The 25033-nt window shown below is 40.2% G+C and overlaps 1 protein-coding gene across 1 annotated transcript in view; it reads right to left on the bottom strand.

Moving 5' to 3' along the window:
• Positions 1–25033, bottom strand: part of KDM4D (lysine demethylase 4D) — a 36003-nt gene that overhangs the window by 698 nt on the left and 10272 nt on the right. The window contains exon 3 of the mRNA XM_069554932.1: positions 115–1971. Coding sequence (XP_069411033.1) covers positions 135–1637 — 1503 coding nt within the window. The 5' untranslated portion in view covers positions 1638–1971 and the 3' untranslated portion in view covers positions 115–134. The remainder of the gene's footprint in view (positions 1–114; positions 1972–25033) is intronic.

The following is a 25033-nucleotide window of genomic DNA, read 5'->3' on the forward strand; positions in this document are numbered from 1 at the left end:
CCCCATGCAAATACCCAAACCTCTGAAATGTCAATGTGACCACTCTTGAGGATCCTCCACACCCAAGAGCAGGGTGTACAAAGGCTGGATTATGGGACAAGGCCACAATCATACCTGGAGGCCTTAGCAGGAGGCTAGAGTCCAGGATACGATGGGGCAGGGTTGTCCATCCGTCCCTCTGCAGACAGCGGTTCAGCCTTGGGGTCTTGAGGCTTGCGGTCTAAGGCGAGGCCCCTCTTAGCTCCGACGGGGGCAGTCGGCTCTTGAGTGCCCTTTTCCCGAGGGCGACGACGAGAACCACATCTGCCAACTGGGTGGAGACACGACGCCACCGACGGACCTGGTGACAGCGGAGGGGTCTGGCTGGGCTTCCGTGAGCTGCTGCCGGCGACAGCGTCAGACTGGGAGGCCGAGCAGGAACCCCGGGCAGGCAAGGGGCGCAGGGACATGGCCCGCACAGGGGCTCTGGGGTCGGTGCCCTCGCTTGAGGACACGGGATGACGCAGGCGGGCGGTGCGGCGAGGCGGGAAGTAGTTGGGGCCCAGCGTTTGCACCTCCTTCCAGGCGCTCAGCTCCCGGCCGCCCGGCGCCGCAGGCTCGGCGTGGTTCACCACCGCCCGGTCCTGCCCGCGCTTCCACAGCTCATAGCGCTCGGGCTGCAGGATGCGCACGAAGGCGTCCATGGAGAAGGCCACCTGCGCCTCGCCGCAGCTGCACTGCGAGGCCGCTTTGCCGTAATCGATCCAGCGCGCGGTGGCGAAATTGATGGCCTCGGCGCAGTTGAAGCCGTGGTTGAAGCCCGAGTGGTAGCCGTAGGGGAAGGTCACCATGAACTCGCCCGCCTCCTGCGTGACCCGACCGAAGGGGATGCCGTTGTCCCGGAGCACCGTGGGCGAGATGAGCGCCGCCTTGTGGCGCAGGAAGGCGTCGCAGCCCCGCGAGCTGCCCGGGAAGAGCGCGCCGGCCAGGCGTTCCAGGCGCCGGCCGTGCTCGGGCGGCACCGCGTACCACGTCTTGGGCTCCCCGAAGTGCAGGAAGTTGATGCTGTAAAGGTCCATGTCCTCCGTGTGCCAGGCGAAGGCGGTCTTCCACATGCCGAAGTACAGGTAGGGGGTGTTGACGCCCTCGATGACCACCCCGCACTCCTGCTCCAGCAGGTCCTGGATGGTCCCCAGGTGTCCCAGGTTCCACTGCTTCGTGTTTTCATCAAATAAAGAGCCACTGATGTCCGCGCCGTATATTGGGGAGTCATAGAGGCGGGTTTTCCAATATTTTCGCTCCAGTTCTTCAAAATCTAAGTGTGATGGAGTCTGGTATTTTTCAGTGTTTGCTAAGCGGCGGTACTGTGCCACGGTCATGGCCTTCTTCTTTTTGTGGTATTGAGTAAACACACCTGCCCGCCCAGAGACCACCTGCTGGAGCGGAGCGGCTATTAGGATGTCATCGATATCCTCGTAGGTCTGTCTGGCTTTCCATTCTTTGGGTGGAACTATCTTAGCCAAGCCTGCTCGGTGGGCCCCTTGCGATTCTATGTAAGCAATGTATTTATCAAAATCAGTAAATTCTTCTTTGGTTGGATGAAATATCATTATGCTACAACTTGGGTTCTGAGCACAACTGGGCTTCATAGCTTCCATTAATAAGAAACAAACTGCCAAGTTTTTCTGTATATTCCGGATATGTGAGGATGCTGGAAAATGTTACTTTTTCAAAAACGGTTTGAGGATCTGTGAGTCAGAAGGAATGCCCAGTGGAGTTTAATACAATGAGCTACTGCTCAGGCCTGCTGCTTCTCCAGGGGAATCCAGTCTGGACAAGAAGCTTTGATCAGGACTAATGGTGGCTGAGCCTGCAAGTCTATGATGTTCCTCAGTTGACCTTTGGCTCTGTCCTCTTGAGGTATATTGAATTACGCAGTCTTGGACAGATATCTCAAATGTAGTGTCTTCAGGGTGGTATTGAAAACAAAACCTAAAGATATATATATATAATACAGAAAGGCTGAAAACTAATGTTTGGAAAATGTTAATAGAAAACTACAGATAAAACTATCATGGAATATAAAAGGCTGAAATTTCACAAAACTGACAATACAAGAAATGGTATTGATGTGGAACAATGGAAATTCGTATATTCTAGTAAGGAGAATGTAGATCACTACACTCACTTTGAAAAACAATTTGAACAGTATTATATGTACTGAGTTTACCTTTTGCTATGATTCAACTGTTACCACGTGCCTAGGATATGTGTATGCCTATGCACTGAAAGTCAAGTCCAAGAATGTTCAAAACAACATCATTTCTAGTAACTAAACACTGGAAAAGGTCACTTTTCATTCCAATCCCAAAGAAAGGCAAGGCCAAAGAATGCTCAAACTACTGCACAATTGCACTCATCTCACATGCTAGTAAAGTAATGCTCGAAATTCTCCAAGCCAGGCTTCAGCAATACGTGAACTGTGAACTTCCAGATGTTCAGGCTGGTTTTAGAAAAGGCAGAGGAACCAGAGATCAAATTGCCAACATCCACTGGATCATCAAAAAAGCAAGAGAGTTCCAGAAAAACATCTATTTCTGCCTTATTGACTATGCCAAAGCCTTTGACTGTGTGGATCACAATAAACTGTGGGGAATTCTGAAAGAGATGGGAATACTAGACCACCTGACCTGCCTCTTGAGAAACCTATATGCAGGCCAGGAAGCAACAGTTAGAACTGGACATGGAACAACAGACTGGTTCCAAATAGGGAAAGGAGTACGTCAAGGCTGTATATTGTTACCCTGTTTATTTAACTTCTATGCAGAGTACATCATGAGAAACGCTGGGCTGGAGGAAGCACAAGCTGGAATCAAGATTGCCAGGAGAAATGGCAATAACCTCAGATATGCAGATGACACCACCCTTATGGCAGAAAGTGAAGAGGAACTAAAAAGCCTCTCGATGAAAGTGAAAGAGGAGAGTGAAAAAGTTGGCTTAAAGCTCAACATTCAGAAAACGAAGATCATGGCATCTGGTCCATCACTCCATGGCAAATACATGGGGAAACAGTGGAAACAGTGACAGACTTTTTTGGGGGGCTCCCAAATCATTGCAGATGGTGACTGCAGCCATGAAATTAAAAGACGCTTGCTCCTTGGAAGAAAAGCTATGACAAACCTAGACAGCATATTAAAAAGCAGAGACATTACCTTGCCAACAAAGGTCTAATTAAAGCTATGGTTTTTCCAGTCATGTATGGATGTGAGAGTTGGACTATAAGGAAAGTTGAGCACCAAAGAATTGATGCTTTTGAAGTGTGGTGTTGGAGAAGACTCTTGAGAGTCCCTTGGACTGCAAGGAGGTCCAACCAGTCCATCCTAAAGGAGATCAGTCCTGGGTGTTCATTGGAAGGACTAATGCTGAAGCTGAAACTCCAATACTGTGGCCACCTCATGCGAAGAGTTGACACTTTGGAAAAGACCCTGATGTTGGGAGGGATTGGGGGCAGGAGGAGAAGGGGATGACAGAGGATGAGATGGTGGATGGCATCACTGACTCAATGGAGATGAGTTTGAGTGAACTGCAGGAGTTGGTGATGGACAGGGAAGCCTGGCATGCTGCAGTCCATAGGGTGGCAAAGAGTTGGACAGGACTGATCGACTGAACTGAAACACTGGAAACAACCCAAATGTCAATCAACAGTAGAATGGATAAACACATGGTAGTATATTCATTCAGCGTAATACAATACAGCAATGCAGACAAAACAAGAATTACATGAAAATATAGGCGTAATTCTATAAACATAAAACTAATTATCTAGGCTGAAAAGAATATCTATTCTATGCTTCCATTTATACAAAGATAAAAAGGAGGCAAAGTAATCTATGTTAGAAGTCATAATAGTGGTTACCTTTGTGAAGGAGAGAGGTTATGAGTGGAGTTATGAGGACGTTTCCAGAGTAATATAAATATTCTGTTTGGAACATAGGTAAACACAGCCATCAGAATGGTTCATTGTCATAATTCATCAAGCTATAATGATTTTCACAGATTTCTGTGAACTAGATTTTTTAAAATTTACTTGAATTAGTGAAATAAATATATTTAAAAATAGAGTTTAGGGTGAAAAGCATCAAAGGAGTCAGAGATATATTATTATAACAAATGGAAAAGGAAGAGTGATTGAAAATAAACGAACTAAACATTCAATTGAAGAAGCTAAAAATGAGAAGAGAAAAAACTAAAAAAGTATATTTAAAAATTAAAAAAAAGAGGAAGGAGAATGAAAAAGTAACAAAGAAGAAAGATGAAATTAATGAGCAATAACACATACAAAACAGAAAGCTGATGACCAAAAATATTCTTTGAAGAAATTAATCAGAGCAACGAATCATGGGAATAACTGAGCATGAAAAAAGGAAGAAGGGGGCTTCCCTGGTGGTACAATGGATAAGAATCCACCTGTAAATGCAGGGGACACAGGTTCAATCCCTGGTCTCAGAAGACTGCACACGCCTCAGAACGCCTAAGCCCATGCACCACAACTAGTGAGCCTGCCTGCTTCAACAAGCGGAGCCCACGTGCCTAGAGCTGGAGCTCCACGACAGGAGAAGCCACCGCAAAGAGAAGCCGGCACGCCGCAGCTAGAGTGGAGCCCCAGCTCTCCAAGACTAGAGAAAGCCCGCACGCAGCAGCGAAGACTCAGAGCCACCAAAAAGAAAATAAATAACTTTTTAAAAAGGAAGAAGGGAAAAATAAGTTACTAAGAATGAAATAGGGCACAAAGCTAGCAACAGCAGAGAATTTTTAAAATCTCAAAAGAGAATATTAGGAGCAACACGACAGCAAAAGTTTCCAAAGATAAGAGAGAAAAATAATTTTCTAGGGAGGAAACATATCCAAAATGGATCCAAGAAAAACTAGAAAGCTTCAATATCCCAGTATAAAGATCTGGTTCAAAGTATGACCCTTGAAAGTCCAGGAGACACATCATTTTATATGTGAATCTAGAAAATTTTCAAGAAACAGTTAACTCTTATTATTCAAGTTGTTTCAGAATATAGAAAAAGGTGGTAAGCTATTCAGATGAGGCTATTGTCATCTCTGAGAGCAAAATTAAATAAAGGACAATAGAAAATAAAGCTATGGGCTATCTTTGTTTAAGCATAGATAAAAGCATAAAATGGAATGTTATTCAATGAAATGCTATAGCAATACAGTAAAATAATAATACATCATGACTAAATAGAATGAAAGAATTATTCAGCACTGGAAAATCTAATGGTATAATTCAGAATATTAACAAAGGGAATGAAACATATCATCATATTGTAGGTATCCAAAAAAAAAAAGCATTTGATGAAATGCAACATCCATTCATGATTTTAAAATTCTTACTTGCAAAGCATCAAGGGAAACTTCTTTTGCAAGATAAAGAATTTTAATGTAATTTTAATGTAAAAAATAGCAAGGATCATTCTTCACAGTAAATTCTTCTCATTAAATTTAGAAGAAAATAAAAAGATGTATCAGCAAACTATTTCATTAACTCAATTTCAAGTGCTCTCTCTGTTTCCTAATCCTCTTCAGTTCAGTTTAGTTCAGTCGCTCAGTCGTGTCCAACTCTTTGTGACCCTATGGACTGCAGCACACCAGGCCTCCCTGTCCATCGCCAACTCCTGGAGTTTACCCGAACTCATCTCCATTGAGTTGGTGACGCCATCCAACCATCTCATCCTCTATCGTCCCCTTCTCCTCCTGCCCTCTATCTCTCCCAGCATCAGGGTCTTTTCAAATGAGTCAGTTCTTCACATAAGGTGGCCAAAGTATTGGAGTTTCAGCTTCAGCATTAGTCCTTCCAATGAATACCCAGGACTGATCTCCTTTAGGATGAACTGGTTGGACCCCCTTGCAGTCCAAGGGACTCTCAAGAGTCTTCTCCAACACCACACTTCAAAAGCATCAATTCTTCGGTGCTCAGCTTTCTTTATAGTCCAACTCTCACATCCATACATGACTACTGGAAAAACCATAGCTTTGACTAGATGGACCTTTGTTGGCAAAGTAATGTCTCTGCTTTTTAATATGCCTAATCCTCTGATACTCCCCATAATTTCCACCCTCTAAATATTCTATGTCACCTTCCCTGCCCTCAAACTTCAGGCATACCTACTCCACCCCACTTAGAATCCTTGGAATGTCCTAAAAGTCCCTACGTGATCTGGCCCACCATCACCTTCTGACCTTACCCCTTTCTGTCTTACTCCTTGCTCTCTTTGTTCCAAACACATTCCTGGCTGTGTCTCAGAAAAATGCCAGTATACTCCTGGCTTCTCCCCTGGAAAAGGAACTCACTCCAGTATTCTTGCCTGGAAAATCCCACGGACACAGGCACAGGAGCTTGGCTGTGGGAAGAGTCAGACACGACTTAGCAACTAAAACAACGATGTTAAATGTCAAACTGTCTCCTTCTTCCCATTTCTCTCTTCCAAAATCTCCTTACTTCTCAGTCCCTAAATTCCACTGCTTCCTAAGTGGATGAACTTGACTCCTTATCTTCCTTTACTGCTCCCAACAAAGCACAATCTCTTCTTTGATTTTCTATAGTTCTCTTTCAGCATTTATCATTTCTACAACAGCAAGCATCACCTTTATTTGCACTTCATTTTGTCATGCTCTTTATTAAGCACATTCTCTATAGTTTCTCATTCAAACCTCACAACTAGTCTATCAAACTGGTATTATCATTATCCCCAATTTATGGAGGAAAAAAACCAAGATGTAGAAAAATTTCTATTTAACTTACTAGTTTGTATTCTCAATCTCTACAGTTATTTCTATACTTGTCTTATCTTCCATAGGAAAATATTTTGAGAGCATTGTCTATGTCTTGATCATCATCATATTTTCCAAAGGATCTTGGTACTTTACATAAGGCACACCCCAAAAATTTGTATTCAAAAAAGAAGTAAAATCATTGGCACACATTGCAACCTTTCTCCTCTTACTTGCATACCATCTTTCTTCATACTCTTGCATCTCAGTGGAAGAGAAGATACTCTCCCTTTCCAGAGTTAATGTTGCTATTTAAACTCCTTAAATTGACACCTCCCACTCATTTGTTGTATGGATCACAACAAACTGTGGAAAATTCTTAAAGAGATGGGAATACCAGACCACCTGACCTGCTTCTTGAGAAATCTGTACGCAGGTCAAGAAGCAATAGTTAGAAGTAGAGATGGAATAACAGACTGGTTCCAAATAGGGAAAGGAGTACATCAAGGCTGTATATTGTCACCCTGTTTATTTAACTAATATGAAGAGTACATCATGAGAAATGCTGGGCTCGATGAAGCACAAGCTGGAATCAAGATTGCCGGGAGAAATAGCAATAAGCTCAGATAGGCAGATGACACCACCCTTATAGCAGAAAGTGAAGAGGAACTAAAGAGCCTCTTGATGAAAGAGAAAGAGGAGAGTGAAAAAGTTGGCTTAAAACTCAACATTCAGAAAACTAAGATCATGGCATCTGGTCCCATCACTTCATGGCAAATAGATGGGGAAACAGTGGAAACAGTGACAGACTTTTTTGGGGGGGCTCCCAAATCACTGCAGATGGTGACTGCAGCCATGAAATTAAAAGACGCTTGCTCCTTGGAAGAAAAGCTATGACAAACCTAGACAGCATATTAAAAAGAAGAGATATTACCTTGCCAACAAAGGTCTAATTAAAGCTATGGTTTTTCCAGTCATGTATGGATGTGAGAGTTGGACTATAAGGAAAGTTGAGCACCAAAGAATTGATGCTTTTGAAGTTTGGTGTTGGAGAAGACTCTTGAGAGTCCCTTGGACTTCAAGGAGATCCAACCAGTCCATCCTAAAGGAGATCAGTCCTGAGTGTTCATTCGAAGGAGTGATGCTGAAGCTGAAACTCCAGTACTTTGGCCACCTGATGTGAAGAACTGACTCACTGGAAAAGACCCTGATGCTGGGAAAGATTGAAGGTGGGAAGAGAAGGGGATGACAGAGGATGAGATGGTGGATGGCATCACCAACTCAACGGATGTGAGTTTGAGTAAACTCCGGGAGTTGATGATGGACAGGGAAGCCTGGCGTGCTGCAGTCCATGGGGTCACAAAGAGTCAGACGCGACTGAGCCACTGAACTGAACTGAACTCATTCCAAAACTAAATAAATAATCACCATCACCTTTGTCTTTCTTAATCATCAGTCTCTTTCCTGATTTAGGCTACTGTCCTTTCACCTTCCTTTCAATTGTTGTTCTGTTGCTTAGTCATGTCCAACTCTTCCTTTCAATACCAAAATATAAACAAAAATAATCTACGTTCACAAACACATTTCCTCATCTTTCTTGTCTTCTGATTGTAACCCCACTTCTCCACTGGAATCCATCTCTATAAATCATCAAATTGTCTCCCAAATACTGCTCCAAGAGTTACAGTTTATCTCTCTACATCACTGATTCACTCATCATTAGAGAAACACCTCCTTCTTCCTCCTAGAATATCTTTGACCTCCAGGGCACTGATAATCCTCTTAACTCTCTTTTTTTTCTTTCTGCTTGGTTCTACCTTTTATACTACACAAATGCAGACTTATTTCAAAACTCAATTCTCATCTCTCTTTTAACTCCTTTTATTTCCCCCTTTAAACTTCCTTTTTATGTTCATGGCTTTCCTTAGTATTGCTCTCCCTATCTTTAAAGATATTATTTATTGCCATAGCTTTCTCTAAGAGCATTGACTTTCTCCTAAGGTTCTGATTTGCTTCTCCTGCCACTGAACACCTGAAAATCAACTCGTTTAGTACAAACTGATCATCTTTCTCCTGAAACTAACTTCCCCCTTTAGAAGTCATTTTTTCCCGGGATGGTAATACAATTATCCTAGTTACTGTTGGCTATTTCATCTCCCCTTCCCCAGACATACAGTCAATGATGTCAGGGGACCCTCGGATAGTCTACTATAAAGCCTTAGGGACATCTGTATACCCCGGGGAAGCTTCCTGCGCTCTCCTTCCTTGTATAAGACCCCAAGGACCCAGCTTGCCTTCCTCTCCTACTTACAGCTGTCACCACTCCAGCTGAACTCTGAGGATCTAGAAGTACCAACATTACCTGTATCACATGATCATCTCCCCATCTCATGCCAGGTTTTTTGTTCAATTTTTGGTTGCGCTCTACAGCATGTGGGATCTTAGTTCCTTGACCAGGGATCGAACTAGTGCTCCCTGCATTGGAAGGCAGAGTCTTAACCACTGGACTCCCAGGGAAGTTTTCACCCTAACTTTTTAATCTTAAAAATTTTTCTACAGTGATTTTATTTAAAACTCTTGGTATGTTTTTATGAATATATAGTCAAATATTTCATTCTCTCTGAAAAGTTCCTCTAAAGAAATGAAAAGAGAAAACTGAAACAATTTAGAAGAAGAATTAATGTCAAATATTTAAATACCATGTTAAGTGTCTTTCCGCTAATAAACAATAAAATGCTGATTATGAGTATCACACAGGCCCTCATTTCTTATTGAATTATTAATAGACAGCCAAAATAAGCTTTGATTGCTCTGTATTTGTTTCTATTTTTTTGGCTGTGCCACGAGGCATGTAGGTGTGTGTGCTTAGTCACTTCAGTCGCATCCGACTCTTTGCAACCCTATGGACTGTAGCCCACCAGGCTCCTCTGTCCATTGGGATCCTCCAGGCAAGAATACTGGAGCGGGTTGCCATTCTCTTCTCCAGGGGATCTTCCCAATCCAAGGATCGAACCCCCGTCTCTTATGACTCCTGCACTGGCAGGCAGGCTCCTTACCCCTAAGGCCAGCTGAGAAGCCTGCCACAAGGCATGCAGGATCTTAGTTCCCTGACCAGGGACTGAACCTGTGCCCCTGCAAAGGAAGCTTAGAGTCCTAACCACTGGACTACCAGGGATGTCCGCTCTATTTGTTTTATAAGTTATTTCCTTTTTTATATTTCTAAGGATCCTAGGAGGTATAAGGCTGGGCTACCATCTATATAAAACCATCTATGTAAACGTTAGTCTTCAGCTATTGAGCATCCAAAGGAAACACTCTGATTTTGTAAGTGTAACTCTGTGCTCAAATCAAAACTTCTCAGAATTTGCAAGTACAATGACAGTGATCCTTCTGTGCTCCAGACATATGCTTTCTCTATGGGTCTCAGATGACTGCCTTTACTGTGAGACTGCCTCCATGTTTCCTTCAGTTGGAATCACAAGTACTAGGTGAATATAGACCTTTTCATTTCAGATACTCTTCCATTTTACCCTTATTCATGGTATTTCCAAGTAACACAGAAATTCTTCATCTAAGGAAACTTGACAATTCTGACAATTGAAGAAGAATATTTTTATCAGAATAATTAGACTTAATGGATTTCTGGAACTTAGGAAGTCTTTAAAAAATAATTTCTCGCTTGCAGATTTTTGGATCGCAGACATTCTGACTGGTGTGAAGTGGTACCTCATTGTGGTTTTGATCTGCATTTCTCTAATGATGAGTGATGTTGAGCATCTTTTCATGTGTTTGTTAGCCATCCATATGTCTTCTTTGGAGAAATGTCTATTTAGTTCTTTGGCCCATTTTTTGATTGGGTCATTTATTTTTCTGGAATTGAGTTGCATAAGTTGCTTGTGTATGTCTGCGATCCAAAAATCTGCAAGCAATAAATGCTGGAGAGGGTGTGGAGAAAAGGGAACCCTCCTACACTGTTGGTGGGAATGCAAACTAGTACAACCACTATGGAAAACAGTGTGGAGATTCCTTAAAAAATTGCAAATAGAACTGCCATATGACCCTGCAATCCCACTGCTGGGCATACACACCGAGGAAACCAGAATTGAAAGAGACACATGTACCCCAATGTTCATCACAGCACTGTTTATAATAGCCAGGACATGGAAACAACCTAGATGCCCATCAGCAGATGAATGGATAAGAAAGCTGTGGTACATATACACAATGGAGTATTACTCAGCCGTTAAAAAGAATACATTTGAATCAGTTCTGATGAGATGGATGAAACTGGAACCGATTATACAGAGTGAAGTAAGCCAGAAAGAAAAACACCAATACAGTATACTAACACATATATATGGAATTTAGAAAGATGGCAATGATGACCCTGTATGTAAGACAGCAAAAAAGACACAGATGTGTATAGCGGACTTTTGGACTCAGAGGGAGAGGAAGAGGGTGGGATGATTTGGGAGAATGGCATTGAAACATGTATACTATCATGTAAGAATCGAATTGCCAATCTATGTCCGATGCAGGATACAGCATGCTTGGGGCTGGTGCATGGGGATGACCCAGAGGGATGTTGTAGGGAGGGAGGTGGGAGGGGGGTTCATGTTTGGGAACACATGTACACCCGTGGTGGATTCATGTCAATGTATGGCAAAACCAATACAGTATTGTAAAGTAAAATAAAGTAAAAATTTAAAAAAAAAGAATTGTTTTCATGCACTCTTAAAAAAATAATAATAATAATTTCTCCAAGATTTCCTGGGGGTTGTGTGTGTGTGTTTTAAACTAAGAAGGTGAGAAATGAAGTTTAAAAATCCCTCTCACTGTGGCCACTGTCTAGAATGCTCACAACAATTTAAAGACAGCAGGAAAGACTTCTTGTCTTTCATGTTACATGCATATTTCAAAGTTATTATTCCAGATGAGGACTGTTGACAAAATGCCTCAAGCAGTAGCCATTGTTTCTGCTGACAGTCAATATCTAAATGGTGTGTTTATTTTTTTTAATGGTGTGTTTAATAAATTTCTTCTTGTTATAATGTCTACTAACCATTTATTGAAAATAATTATAACCATAATATTTGACAGCTCAATAAGCTCTATTTGATGGAGATAAGTGACTCAACTTTCCTCCTATTGTTGTACAGTTATTATTTTTTACTTTTCCATAATTATTACTCATTTATAAATATATTTAAGTACTTAGATCAATATATAAAGTAAAATATCAGCTAAACAATGATATTCCTTGGATTAGATATTTAGAAATGGAATTACCACATTGCAAAGTTTCAATATTTTAAGATCCTTAACTCATATTGCCAAAATTTTCCAGAAAGATATCACTTTACATCCTTACTATTAACTTTGCTCTGAAAAAAATATTTTAATCATTTGTAAGTGAAAAAGAGTAGCTCAAGTTTTAAATTATACTTCTTGGATTACTACTAAGATTGATTTGTTTTTCTTCAATGAATGTTAGCCATTTGGATTTTATCATATGCATTGGTTCACATCCTTTGCTCATTTTTCTCTAATATGCTTTTAGTGTTTTGCCTCATCTACTTATGTGAACATTTTACATATTATGTGACTATTTCACATATTTTACATTATATATGAATATTTTACATATTAAATCTCTTGTTTAATCTAGTTAGTTTTTTCCCAGTTTGCCAGTTCTTAAATTTATATTTAGTTTTAAATGATTTTTGACATTCATTTCAGTCTTATTAAAAAGTTGAGTCTGTTTTTCCTACGTAATGCCTTTCATGGCTTTTAAGTTTAGAAAGTTATTTCCCCATCCAGAGGCAGATAAATATCGCCTTATGAGTTTTTTCCCTTTTGTATGTTAGTTCAGTTCAGTTGAGTCGTTCAGTCATGTCCAACACTTTGCAATCCCATGGACTGCAGCACGCCAGGCCTCCCTGTCCAACACCGACTCCTGGAACTTGCTCAAACTCAGGTCCATTGAGTCAGTGATGCCATCCAACCATCTCATCCTCTGTCGACCCCTATTCTCACCTTCAGTCTTTCCCAGCATCAGGGTCTTTTCCAGTGAGTCAGTTCTTCACATCAGGTGGCCAAAGTATTGGAGTTTGCACTTCAGCACCAGTCCTTCCAATGAATTTTCAGGACTAATTTCCTTTAGGATAGACTGGTTGGATCTCCTTGCAGTCCAAGGGACTCTCAAGAGTCTTCTCCAACACCACAGTTCAAAAACATCAATTCTTCAGTGTTCAGCTTTCTTTATAGTTCAACTCTCACATCCATACATGATCACTGGAAAAACCATAGCTTTGACTAGATGGCCCTTTGTAGGCAAAGTAATGTCTCTGCTTTTTAATATGCTGTCTAGGTTGGTCATAACTTTTCTTCCAAAGAGCAAACATCTTTTAATTTCATGGCTGCAGTCACCACCTGCAGTGATTTGGGAGCCCTCAAAAATAGTCTCTTACTGTTTCCACTGTTTCCCGATCTATTTGCCATGAAATGATGGGAGCAGATGCCATGATCTTAGTTTTCTGAATGTTGAGCTTTGAGCTAACTTTTTCACTCTCTTCTTTCACTTTCAACAAGAGACTCTTTAGTTCTTCTTCACTTTCTGTCATAAGGGAGGGGTCATTTGCATATCTGAGCTTATTGATATTTCTCCCAGCAATCTTGATTCCAGCTTGTGTTTCTTCCAGCCCAGCATTTCTCATGATGTACTCTGCACATAAGTTAAATAAGCAGGGTGACAATATACAGCCTTGAAGTACTCCTTTCCCAATTTGGAACCAGTCTGTTGTTCCATATCCAGTTCTAACTGTTGCTTCTTGACATGCATACAGATTTCTCAAGAGGCAGATCAGGTGGTATGGTATTCCCATCTCAAAGAATTTTCCAGAGTTTGTTGTGATCCACAGTTAAAGGCTTTGGCATAGTCAATAAAGCTGAAGTAGATGTTTTTCTGGAACTCTCTTGCTTTTTTGATAATCTAGCGGATGTTGGCAATTTGATCTTTGGTTCCTCTGCCTTTTCTAAAACCACCTTGAAGATCTGGAAGTTCACGATTCACATACTGTTGAAGCCTCGCTTGGAGAATTTTGAGCATTTCTTTACTACTGTGTGAGATGAGTGCAATTGTGCAGTAGTTTGAACATTCTTTGGCATTGCCTTTCTTTGGGCTTGGAATGAAAACTGACCTTTTCCAGTCCTGTGGCCACTGCTGAGTTTTCCAAATTTTCTGGCATGAGTGCAGCACTTTCACAGCATCATCTTTTAGGATTTGAAATAGCTCACCTGGAATTCCATCACCTCCACTAGCTCTGTTCATAGTGATGCTTTCTAAGGCGCACTTGACTTCAGATTCTAGGATGTCTGGTTCTAGGCTGGTGATCACACCGTCGTGATTATCTGGGTCATGAAGATATTTTTTGTACAGTTCTTCTGTGTATTTCTGCCACCTCTTCTTAATATCTTCTGCTTCTGTTAGGTCCATACCATTTCTGTCCTTTATTGTGGTCATCTTTGCATGAAATGTTCCCTTGATATCTCTAATTTTCTTGAAGAGATCTCTAGACTTTCCCATTATGTTGTTTTCCTCTATTTCTTTGTACTGATCACTGAGGAAGGTTTTCTCATCTCTTCTTGCTATTCTTTGGAACTCTGCATTTAAATGGGTATATCTTTCCTTTTCTCCTTTGCTTTTCACTTATCTTCTATTCACAGCTATTTGTAAGGCCTCCTCAGACAACCATTTTGCCTTTTTGCACTTATTTTCCATGAGGATGGTCTTGATCCCTGTCTCCTGTACAATGTCACGAACCTCCGTCCATAGTTCTTCAGGCACTCTATCAGATCTCGTCCCTTAAATCTATTTCCCAATTCCACTGTATAATCATAAGGGATTTGGTTTAGGTCATACTTGCATGGTCTAATGGTTTTCACTACTTTCTTCAATTTAAGTTTGAATTTGGCAATAAAGAGTACATGGTCTGTGCCACAGTCGGCTCCCAGTCTTAAGTTTTTGCTGATTGTACAGAACTTCTCCCTCTTTGGCTGCAAAGAATATAGTCTGATTTTGGTATTGACCATCTGATGATGTCCATGTATAGAGTCTTCTCCTGTGTTGTTGGAAGAGGGTGTTTGCTATGACCAGTTCGTTCTCTTGGCAAAACTCTATTAGCCTTTGCCCTGCTTCATTCTGTACTCCAAGGCCGAATTTGCCTGTTACTCCAGGTATCTCTTGAGTTCCTGCTTTTGCATTCCAGTTCCCTATAAGGAAAAGGACATCTTTTTTGGGGTGTTAGTTCTAGAAGGTCTTGTAGGTTTTCATAGAATGATTCAACTTTAGCTTCTTCAGCATTACTGGTCAGGGCATAGACTTGGATTACTGTGATATTGATTGGTTTGTCTTGTAAACCAACAGAGATCATTCTGTCATTTTTGAGATTGCATCTAAGCACTGCATTTCGGACTCTTTCGTTGACTATGAGGGCGACTCCATTTCTGATTTTAACTATGCCTTTGATACTAATGGGTTTTATTTCTTTCTTTTTAACTTATTCTCATTTTGTGAGTATGACATGAGGAGTAAGGGAGTTGCAAATATGATTCCTTGTCTTAGTTTGCTGTGTTTTCCTTTTTCCCTCTTAGTTTACAGCTTTTATTTGTTCCAGCGTTCTAAAATCTTTTCCATCTCAAAATTCAGGTTCTTTAGTTTTAGGAAAACTTTTTAGTTGCCTCTTTGACAATTTCCTATAGTTATTCCCTCCATACATTAACACCTGTATTTGGATACCAGACCTCATGGATTCAATCTCTAATTTTTATGTCTTTTCTTCTTTCAATTTTCTCTTTATCACTATATTCTGAAATTTTTTTCTCATCTTTATTTTCCAAACCTACTTCTACTGTCTTGTTCATATCTTTTATCACATTTTTCATTTTCAACAATTCATTTCTGCTCCTTTAGCTCTTTTCTGTGTATATAGCTTCCTTACCCCCACTGTCCCCATGATCCTGTTCTTGTTTCATGGGTACAGTTATTTAATCTCTTGGTTAAGTTCAGTCACTCAGTCATGTCCAACTCTTTGTGACCCCATGGACTGCAGCATGCCAGGCTTCCCTGTATTTCACCATCTCCTGGAGTTTCCCCAAACTTATATCCATTGTGTCGGTGATGCCATCCAAACATTTCATCCTCTGTCATCCCTTTCTCCTCCTGCCCTCAATCTTTCCCAGCATCAGGGTCATTTCAAATGAGTCAGTTCTTTGCATCAGTTGGCTAAAATATTGGAGTTTCAGCTTCAGTATTAGTCTTTCCAATGAATATTCAGGATTGATTTTCTTTAGGATTGACTGGTTTGATCTCCTTGCAGTCCAAGGGACTCTCAAGATTCTTCTCCAATACCACAGTTCAAGAGTATCAGTTCTTCGGCACTCAGCTTTCTTTATGGTCCAGCTCTCATATCCATACAAGACTACTGGAAAAAACCATAGCTTTGACTAGACAGACCTCTGTTGGCAAAGCAATGTCTCTACTTTTTAATATGCTGTCTAGTTTTATCATAGCTTTTCTTCCAAGGAACAACCATCTTTTAATTTCATGACTGCATTTACCATCTGCTGTGATTTTTGAGCCCAAGAAAATTAAGTCTGTCACTGTTTCCATTTTTACCCCAACTATTTGCCATGAAATGATGGGACCAGATGCCATGATCTTCATTTTTTGAATGTTGAGTTTAAGCCAGCTTTTTCACTCTACTCTTTCACTTTCATCAAGAAGATCTTTATTTCCTCCTCACTTTCTGTCTACCATAACGGTGGTATCATCTGCATATCTGAAGTTACTGATATTTCTCCTGGTAATCTTGATTCTGACTTGTGCTTCATCCAGCCCAACATTTCTCATGATGTACTCTGCATATAAGCTTAATAAGCAGAGTGACAAATACAGTCTTGACATACTGCTTTCCCAATTTTGAACCAGTCTGTTGTTCCATATCCTGTTCTGTTGCTTCTTGACCTGCATACAGGTTTCTCAGGAGGTAGGTAAGGGGGTTGATATTCCCATTGTGATCCATACTGTCAAAGGCTTTAGCGTAGTCAACGAAGCAGAAGTAGATGTTTTTCTGGAATTCTGTTGTTTTTTCTATGATCCAATGGATGTTGGCGATTTGATCTCTGCTTCCTCTCCCTTTCTAAATCCAGCTTGAACATCTGGAAGTTTTCAGTTCATGTACTGTTGAAGCCTGGCTTCATCAGTATTGGAGAACTTTGAGCATTATTTCATCTCTCAGAAAATACTAAATTGTCATTGACTTTTGGAGGTACTTTCCCCTCCTGCATAGTCTGGTTCTTTGTAACTTCTTTTTCTATGTTTGTTTTGGCTTTTTTCAGGTTCAAGGCTTTCCTCAAATGTTTAGTGATCCTTAGTAATAGGTTCAAATATAAAGGTATGTATGGCACAAGGAACTTATTAGAAGCTCTGGGTGTGTGGATGGTTTTGGTGACTTCCCCGTATGGTGATCTGGCTGGGCTGTTTCCTGACTGAAGCTCTGATGCTGGCGATACTCAACAGTAAAGAATCTTCTAATCTTCCCCCTGAGGGGACAGGCCTGGTTTCCCCAACCACACAGAAAATAGGTCTTGAATTTTCTAATATCCAGCTGCGGAGGTTCAGTAAATCAACCAGTTTCCCCTTTGACAGCCATACTCCCAGTGGTTCCCCAAAATCCCCAGTCCAGAGAACATCCTTTTTAGCCACTCTAGACAATGAAGCTGTTTTCTGTCAGGGTGAGATAGCAGTTTACTCTGCTGCGCAGAGGGGGAGGGGCGGAATGTTAATTGCTTAATCTTAACTGCTTCTGAGACAGACTTCCAACAGATCCTCCTTAGCCCCATTTTAACTGTCACATCCAGAGGTACCCGGTGCCATGAATTCCTGGTGCCTTTGGGGTTCTTAGAGACAAGTGAGCTGCTTCTGGACTTTCACTGCCAATTTAGGATTCAGCTTTCCAAGGTTTGACAAATCAGTTTCTACTAGTCCTTCTGTTTTCAAATTTTGCTTCTATATTATCTCCGTTACCATTTTCTTTGTATATTATTTATATATGTATGCACACATTTTATAATTTTAGTGTTGTTTTTTTTGTTTTTTTGTTTTTGGCTGTGCCAGGTCTTCCGTGCTGCATGGGCTCTTTCATTGCGGAAAGCAGGGGTTACTTCCTAGTTGTGGTGCCTAAGGTGTCTTATTGCAGTAGCTTCTCTTGTTGTGGGTTCTCAGGTAAACAGGTATCAGTAATTGTGGCATAAGGGCTTATAGTTGCTCCGAGGCCATACAGGATCTTCCCAGACCAGGGATAAACCCATATCTCCTGCATTGGCAGGCAGATTCCTTACCACTGAGCCACCAGGGAAGCCCTGTTTATTACTTCTTAAAACAAAGATCCTGTTATTGTCACTCCAGTGGAGTTTTGGAGGGAACAAAGTAAATGTTTTTAAAGCACCATCTTTATCTCGTTTTCCCAACTGTCTCTCCCAATAGTTCCTAAAACTAACTCCCAGCTTCAAATACACGCACTTTGGCTCTCGCCTTTCTTCTCTCAATGCAATGCTTAGTCGCTCAGTTATGTCTGACTCTTTGTGAACCCATGGACTGTGGCCCATCAGACTCCTCTGCCCATGGGATCGGATTGCCATTCCTTCCTTCAGCGGATCTTCCCAACCCAGGGATCGAACGCAAGTCTCCCATATTTTACGTGGATTCTGTCTGAGCCACCAGGAAAGCCCCATTTTATTCTCTCACTGTTACCTAAATTATGACCTCTGCCTTCCAGACAAGTCTCCTGCTTGAAGGATCCTTCTGTGTGTGTGCTCATCACTTCAGCTGTGTCCAACTCTATGCGACCCTATGAGCTATAGCCTGCCAGGCTCCTCTGTCCATGGGTTTCTCCAAACAAGAATACTGGAGTGGATTGCCATGTCCTTCTCCAGGGCATCTTCCTGACCCAGGGATTGAACCAGTGTTTTTTGTCTCCTGAATTGGCAGGTGGGTTCTTTAACCACTAGTGCCACCTGGGATGCTCCAAACCTGCAAACCCTAGGTGTTGGTAAAGACTGTCCTCTACACTCCATGAGCACTGTTTGCCTGCACCATTTATTTGGTGCTTAAAACAAACTGTTGACATGCGAACTCTCCAAACTGTTTTACTTGAAGCTAGCTTGCACCTTCAATGGGCACTTAAGTAATAAATCCCTTCTATGAGATGTGCTTGCTTCTTTCTCTGAGATACCTGCATGTTTCTGCTCCACAAGCTTCAACATTCTCTTCTTGAGAAGTTGTGTGGAAAAGAGAAGATGAAAAGACATCTTTTCCTAGACCCTTTTAATCTCAAATGCCAATGTTTGATGTGGGCTCCCTAGTAAGGAACATCCAGGAGTGTGGACATAAAGGAGAATGACACATGATGGGAAGTGTCAGGCATGAAGAGCATGGCTTAAATACTGATCCAGTCAAACAGCAGAAATTAAATCATGACAAAGACAATGACTTGGCCTTTAAATCAGCAACTTAAATGTCTTGTAATGATTTCATTGTGACATGTAATAAATTGAATGTGGGGATATTAACCTCAGAGACGTCTCTCTTTACTTTGCTCTTACATGGATGCTGTGGCAATCACAGCGGTATCTGGCAGTCAGGTGGAAGTCTTCTTGAACTTATATCTCCATGACACAGCCACTCGAATTTTAATTCTAACACAGGCCTCTTTGAATTGCCAATAAATTTGTAATATATTTCTTGAGTAGTATATAATCCTAATTCTTGATTCTCCCAGAGATTCCATAAAACCACTGAAAAACAAACTAAACCCAAAACAGAACCAATCTCCTTTGCCTAAGGGTAAATTCTCTAGGCAATAAAGAACCCTGACAAATATACTTCCTATCCCTTATTCCCACTCCTCAGAGGCTTACTCTTACATATTTTAGCTGCTTCTGGTATTCTGTATATCCAGTATTTCTAGACTTTGCAGTTTTAGATATTGTGGACATAAACTATAAAAGACATGGATCTAGTTCTCTTTTGCTCCATCCTAGCACACACAGACTTCCCCTACCCCATCCTCTCATATATAATTGGTTATAACTATTAACCAATATTTTGGTTAAGTCAAGTCTGAAGTTTTACCACACAACTTAGATACAGCTGAATCATGTAGTGTACCATGATTGCACTGCCTTTCATGTATGAAATGTTATCCTATAGTTAATTAATACTTTATTTCATTTGCCTAGTTTTATACATATTAATTCATCACCCAATTAATTCCCAGTAGTGTAAATCTCTTCTAAATACATAAAATACTTCAGGTACCAAATCTAATTTCTCTTTTCAGAAATATTCTTCCTGGAGCCCTCCATATGCTTACTTGAATCTGGACTGGTTAGTCTTTAGGCTGTTGCAGAGACTGTATCCTGGGGTTTCTATTTACTGAAATTCTGGGTGCTCTTTTTCTCTATTATGTTAGATCCTCTAATCTAGCTACCCCCCTCCCACCCTTCCCCCACCCCGCCACCCCCCCCCCACACACACACACATCTCAATCTTTCCTGGTTTGTTTTCTTGGATTGGTGGAGTATCCATCAGGAGCATCCTTGGAAGCATCTTTACACATTATGAAGTAGCTCACAGAATCTCCAGGAGGACCAGAGAATAGGGTCCAACCCTATTATCCAACCATCTATATATTCTATACCTTTTCTGGTCAAAGACCCGGAGCAAGGGACATCACTAACTAAAACCTATGCCACTGCTGCCTCTGAAAGCTCAGCCTCTCACCATCCTCCTCCAGGGACACATCTTGTACAAAACTGACTTCCACACATTTCTTCAAATTGAGTGGTTCCACGGAAATGTCTGATTGGAAGAGCTAAGGTCATGTGCTTACGTCTTTGCTATAACAGATACTGGATAAGTGACTTACACTTCGCAAGGCGGGGGTTATAATGTACAAATTTCCTCAGATACAAAACCAGAATTCTAACGTTACTGGCCACAAATATAACAACTGTCTACCAGAATCTTGTCTGAAAATGTCTGTGCTCTACCTTTTTCTTTCAAGATTCTGGAGACAATGTTCCATTGAATTACAGCTTCTAGAAATCCAAAACCAATCTGCTTTCTGATGCTTTTTGTATAACCTATCTTCTTTGAACACTTTGATGATTATTTCTTTGCTCCTTGTTTTCTGAGATTTCATCAAAATATGGTTGTCTTTTTTTGCCAGTTATTGTTAGATCTTCTGATGTAAATTCGTCATTGCTGAGAATTTTCTTATTCCATCTTTATTTCTTTCTGCTATATTTTCAGTTTTCTCTCTCTGGAAATATAATTTGTTGGATATGAGACCTCCTAGGCTGATCCTCTAATTTTCTTATTTTTCTCTTATTTTCCATCTTTGTTCTTTTATTTTCCAAGCCTTCTAGCAATTATTTTTAATTTTTAGAAATTCTTTTGGTTCTCTGAATTCCTTTTATATTTCCAATATTTTTCATGGCTGCAGATTTTTCTGTTTTTGAAATATTAATAGGGTTTTTTTTTAAGTTTCATTTATTCTCTACATTATGTCAGCTTCCCTCTGAATTCACCCTTCCAGGATGCTTTGGTTTCTATTTTTTCATGTTAAATGCTTTCCTCATACATCTAATTACCCTTGGCTTATATTTAAATAAGAGTTAGGCACTAGAGAGTTGGGTTTGCTATATATGACTGGTAAGATTTGCTGAGAATGTTCTAAGTAATTTCCTCTGGGAATGGGGGCAACTGACAGTGTCTGAAGGTGAGAGTATAATCAAAAGACTGTAAATTAATGCATCTATCTCATTTGAAATTGGGGCCTAAGAATTTATGGTGTCTTAATTTTTTGTTTCTGAGAAACAGTAAAAATAGATAGAATATATAGCAAAACCTGCATTCCAACCAGCCAGAATTGACATCTTAATATTTTGTCATATTTGCTTCAAGTGGTTTTTTAAAACAGCTTTATTGAGATGTAATTTACATAACAAATATTTCACCCATTTTAAGTGTACAATTGAATGATTTTTTTGGTATATTTACAGAGCTGTGCAGCCATCATCACAATGTACTTTTAGAACATTTCTATCATTCCACATATAAACCTCATGCCCATTTGCAGTCACAGCCTATTTCCATTCTCAGCTCCAGGCAACTACTAAATGACTTTCTGTCTTTGTAGATTAACCTATTCTGGACATTTCATATAAATGGAATATGTGATAGTTTGTGTCTGGCTTGTTTCACTCAGCATGTTTTTGAGGTTCATTCATGTTGTAGGCATGTTTCTTCTTTTTATGGTTGAATAATATTCCATTGTTATGAATATACCATATTTTATTTATCCATCCATCAGGTGATAACGTTTGGGTTGTACTCTTTTGGCTCTTATGAATAATACAATTATGAACATTCATATTGAGTAGACATGTTTTTATATTTTCTTTGTATAGATACCTAGAAGTGGAATTGCTGGGTCATACAGTAACAAAGCTAGTGGAGGTGATGGAATTCCAGATGAGCTCTTTCAAATCCTAAAACATGATGCTGTGAAAGTACTGCACTCAATATGTCAGCAAATTTGGAAAACTCAGCAGTGGCCACAGGACTGGAAAAGGTCAGTTCTCCTTCCAACCCCAAAGAATGTTCAAACCACCATAAAATTGCACTCATTTCACATGCTAGCAAAGTCATGCTCAAAATTCTCCAAGCTAGGCTTCAACAGTTCCTGAACTGAGAACTTCCAATTCAAGCTGGATTTGGATGTTCAAGCTAGGTTTAGAAAAGGCGGAGGATCCAGAGATCAAATTGCCAACATCCACTACATCATAGAAAAAGTAAGAGAATTCCAGAAAAACATCTACTTTGCTTCATTGATTACACTAAAGCCTTTGATGGTGTGAATCACAACAAACTGTGGAAAATTCTTATAAGAGATGGGAATACCACCAGATCACTTTACCTGTCTCCTGAGAAACCTGTATTCGGGTCAAGAAGAAGCAGTTAGAACTGGACATGGAACAACAGACTGGTTACAAACTGGGAAAAGAGTATGTCAATGTTGTATATTGTCACCCAGCTTATTGAACTTATACACAGAGTCCATCACACAAAATTCCGGGCTGGATGAAGCACAAGCTGGAATCAAGATTGCCAGGAGAAATATCAATAATCTGAGATATGCAGACAATACCACCCTCATGGCAGAAAATGAAGAGGAACTAAAGAGCCTCTTGATGAAAGTGAAAGAGGAGAGTAAAGAAGCTGGCTTAACATTCAACATTGAGAAAATGAAGATCATGGCATCTGGTCCCATCACTTCATGGCAAACAGATGGGGAAACAATAGAAACAGTGACAGACTTAATTTTCTTGGGCTCCAAAATCACAGCTGATGGTGAATATGGCCATGAAATTAAAAGACATTTGCCCCTTGGAAGGAAAGCTATGACAAAACACAGACAGCATATTAAAATGCAGAGACATTACTTTGCTGACAAAGGTCTGTATAGTCAAAGGTATGGTTTTTCCAGTAGTCATATATGGATGTGAGAGTTGCACCATAAAGCTGAGCACAGAAGAATTGATGCTTTTGAACTGTGGTATTGGAGAAGACTCTTGAGAGTCCCTTGGACAGCAAGGAGATCAAACCAGTCAATCCTAAAGGACATAAATCCTGAATATTCATTGGAAGGACTGATGCTGAAGCTCCAATATTTTGGCCACCTGATGCAAAGAGCCAACTCATTGGAAAAGACTCTGATGCTGGGAAAGATTGAAGGCAGGAGGAGACGGGGACAACAGGAGATGGTTGGATGGCATCACCAACTCAATGAACATGAGTTTGAGCAAGCTCTGGGAGATGATGAAGGACAGGGAAGCCTGGCGTGCTGCAGTCCAGGGGGTAACAAAGAGTGAGACACGACTGAGCAACTGAATGATGATACTGAGAAACTGCTATACTATTTTTCCAAAGTGCCTGCAACATTTTCAGTTTCCATCAACCATATGACGGTTCCAATGCTTCAAAATCCTCACCAACATCTGTAATTGTCTTTTTTTTTTTTAATAGCACTTTAGTATGACATTGTATCTCATTTTGATTTGCATTTCCTTAACAATGTATGATGCTGAGCACTTGTCACTATGCTTATTGGCAACTCATCTTTTTTTTTTACATATTTATATTTACATTTATTTTAGTCATCAAATTATTTTTTTTAATTTTTAATTTTTTTTTTACAATACTGTATTGGTTTTGCCAAAAAAAAAAAAAAAAGATGAGTGGCCAATAAGCATAGTGACAAATGCTCAGCATATCTTTTTGAAGAAATTTCTGTTCAAATCCCTTGGTCATATTTGCATGTTATAATTAATTGAGTTGCAAGAGATCTTTATATGTCCTAATTGTAAGTTCTTTTTTAAATATATGATTTGCAAATATTTTCTCCCAGTCTGTGGTTATCTTTTCACTTTCTTAACTGCATCTTTTGAAGTGCACAAGTTTTTAATTTTGATGAATCCAAGTCATCAGTTTTCTTTATCGCTTGTGCCTTTGGTGTTTTACCTAAGAAATTATTGCCTAGCTCAAGATTATGGAGATACATTTCTATGTTTTAAGCGTTTTATAGTTTTAGCTTACATTTAGGTCCATGATTAATTTTGACTTAGCTTTTGTGTATGGTGTGAGGTGAAAAAAGTGAAAGTGAACTTGCTTAGTCATGTCTGACTCTTTGCGACCCCATGGACTGTAGCCTACCAGGTTCCTCCATCCATGGGATTTTCCAGGCAAGAGTACTGGAGAGGATTGCCATTTCCTTCTCCAAATATGGTGTGAGGTAGGGATCCAGATTCAGACTTTTGTTTAAGGATATCCATTATTCCAGCAACATGCATTGAAAAGATTATTCTTTCACTGTTGAAAATGTCTTGAAAGTTTTGTTGATTCTATTCAAGTTTACAGTTAGTCATTAAACTATATCTAGCTGTCCCTATACCAATGGCTTGATAATTGAAACTTTGCAGTGAAGTTTTGAAATGGGGGAGTATGAGTTCTCCAAATTTTTTATTATTTTTCAAGACTGTTTTGGCTATTTTGGGTCTTTAGTACTTATATGCCTTTTTCAGGATAAACTTTTTTCCTGGGGGAAAAAAGCCAGCAGGAATTTCAATAGGGAATGCACTGGACCCATGG

Source organism: Ovis canadensis, chromosome 15 (genome assembly GCF_042477335.2).
Source record: "Ovis canadensis isolate MfBH-ARS-UI-01 breed Bighorn chromosome 15, ARS-UI_OviCan_v2, whole genome shotgun sequence".
Classification (NCBI taxonomy): domain Eukaryota; kingdom Metazoa; phylum Chordata; class Mammalia; order Artiodactyla; family Bovidae; genus Ovis; species Ovis canadensis.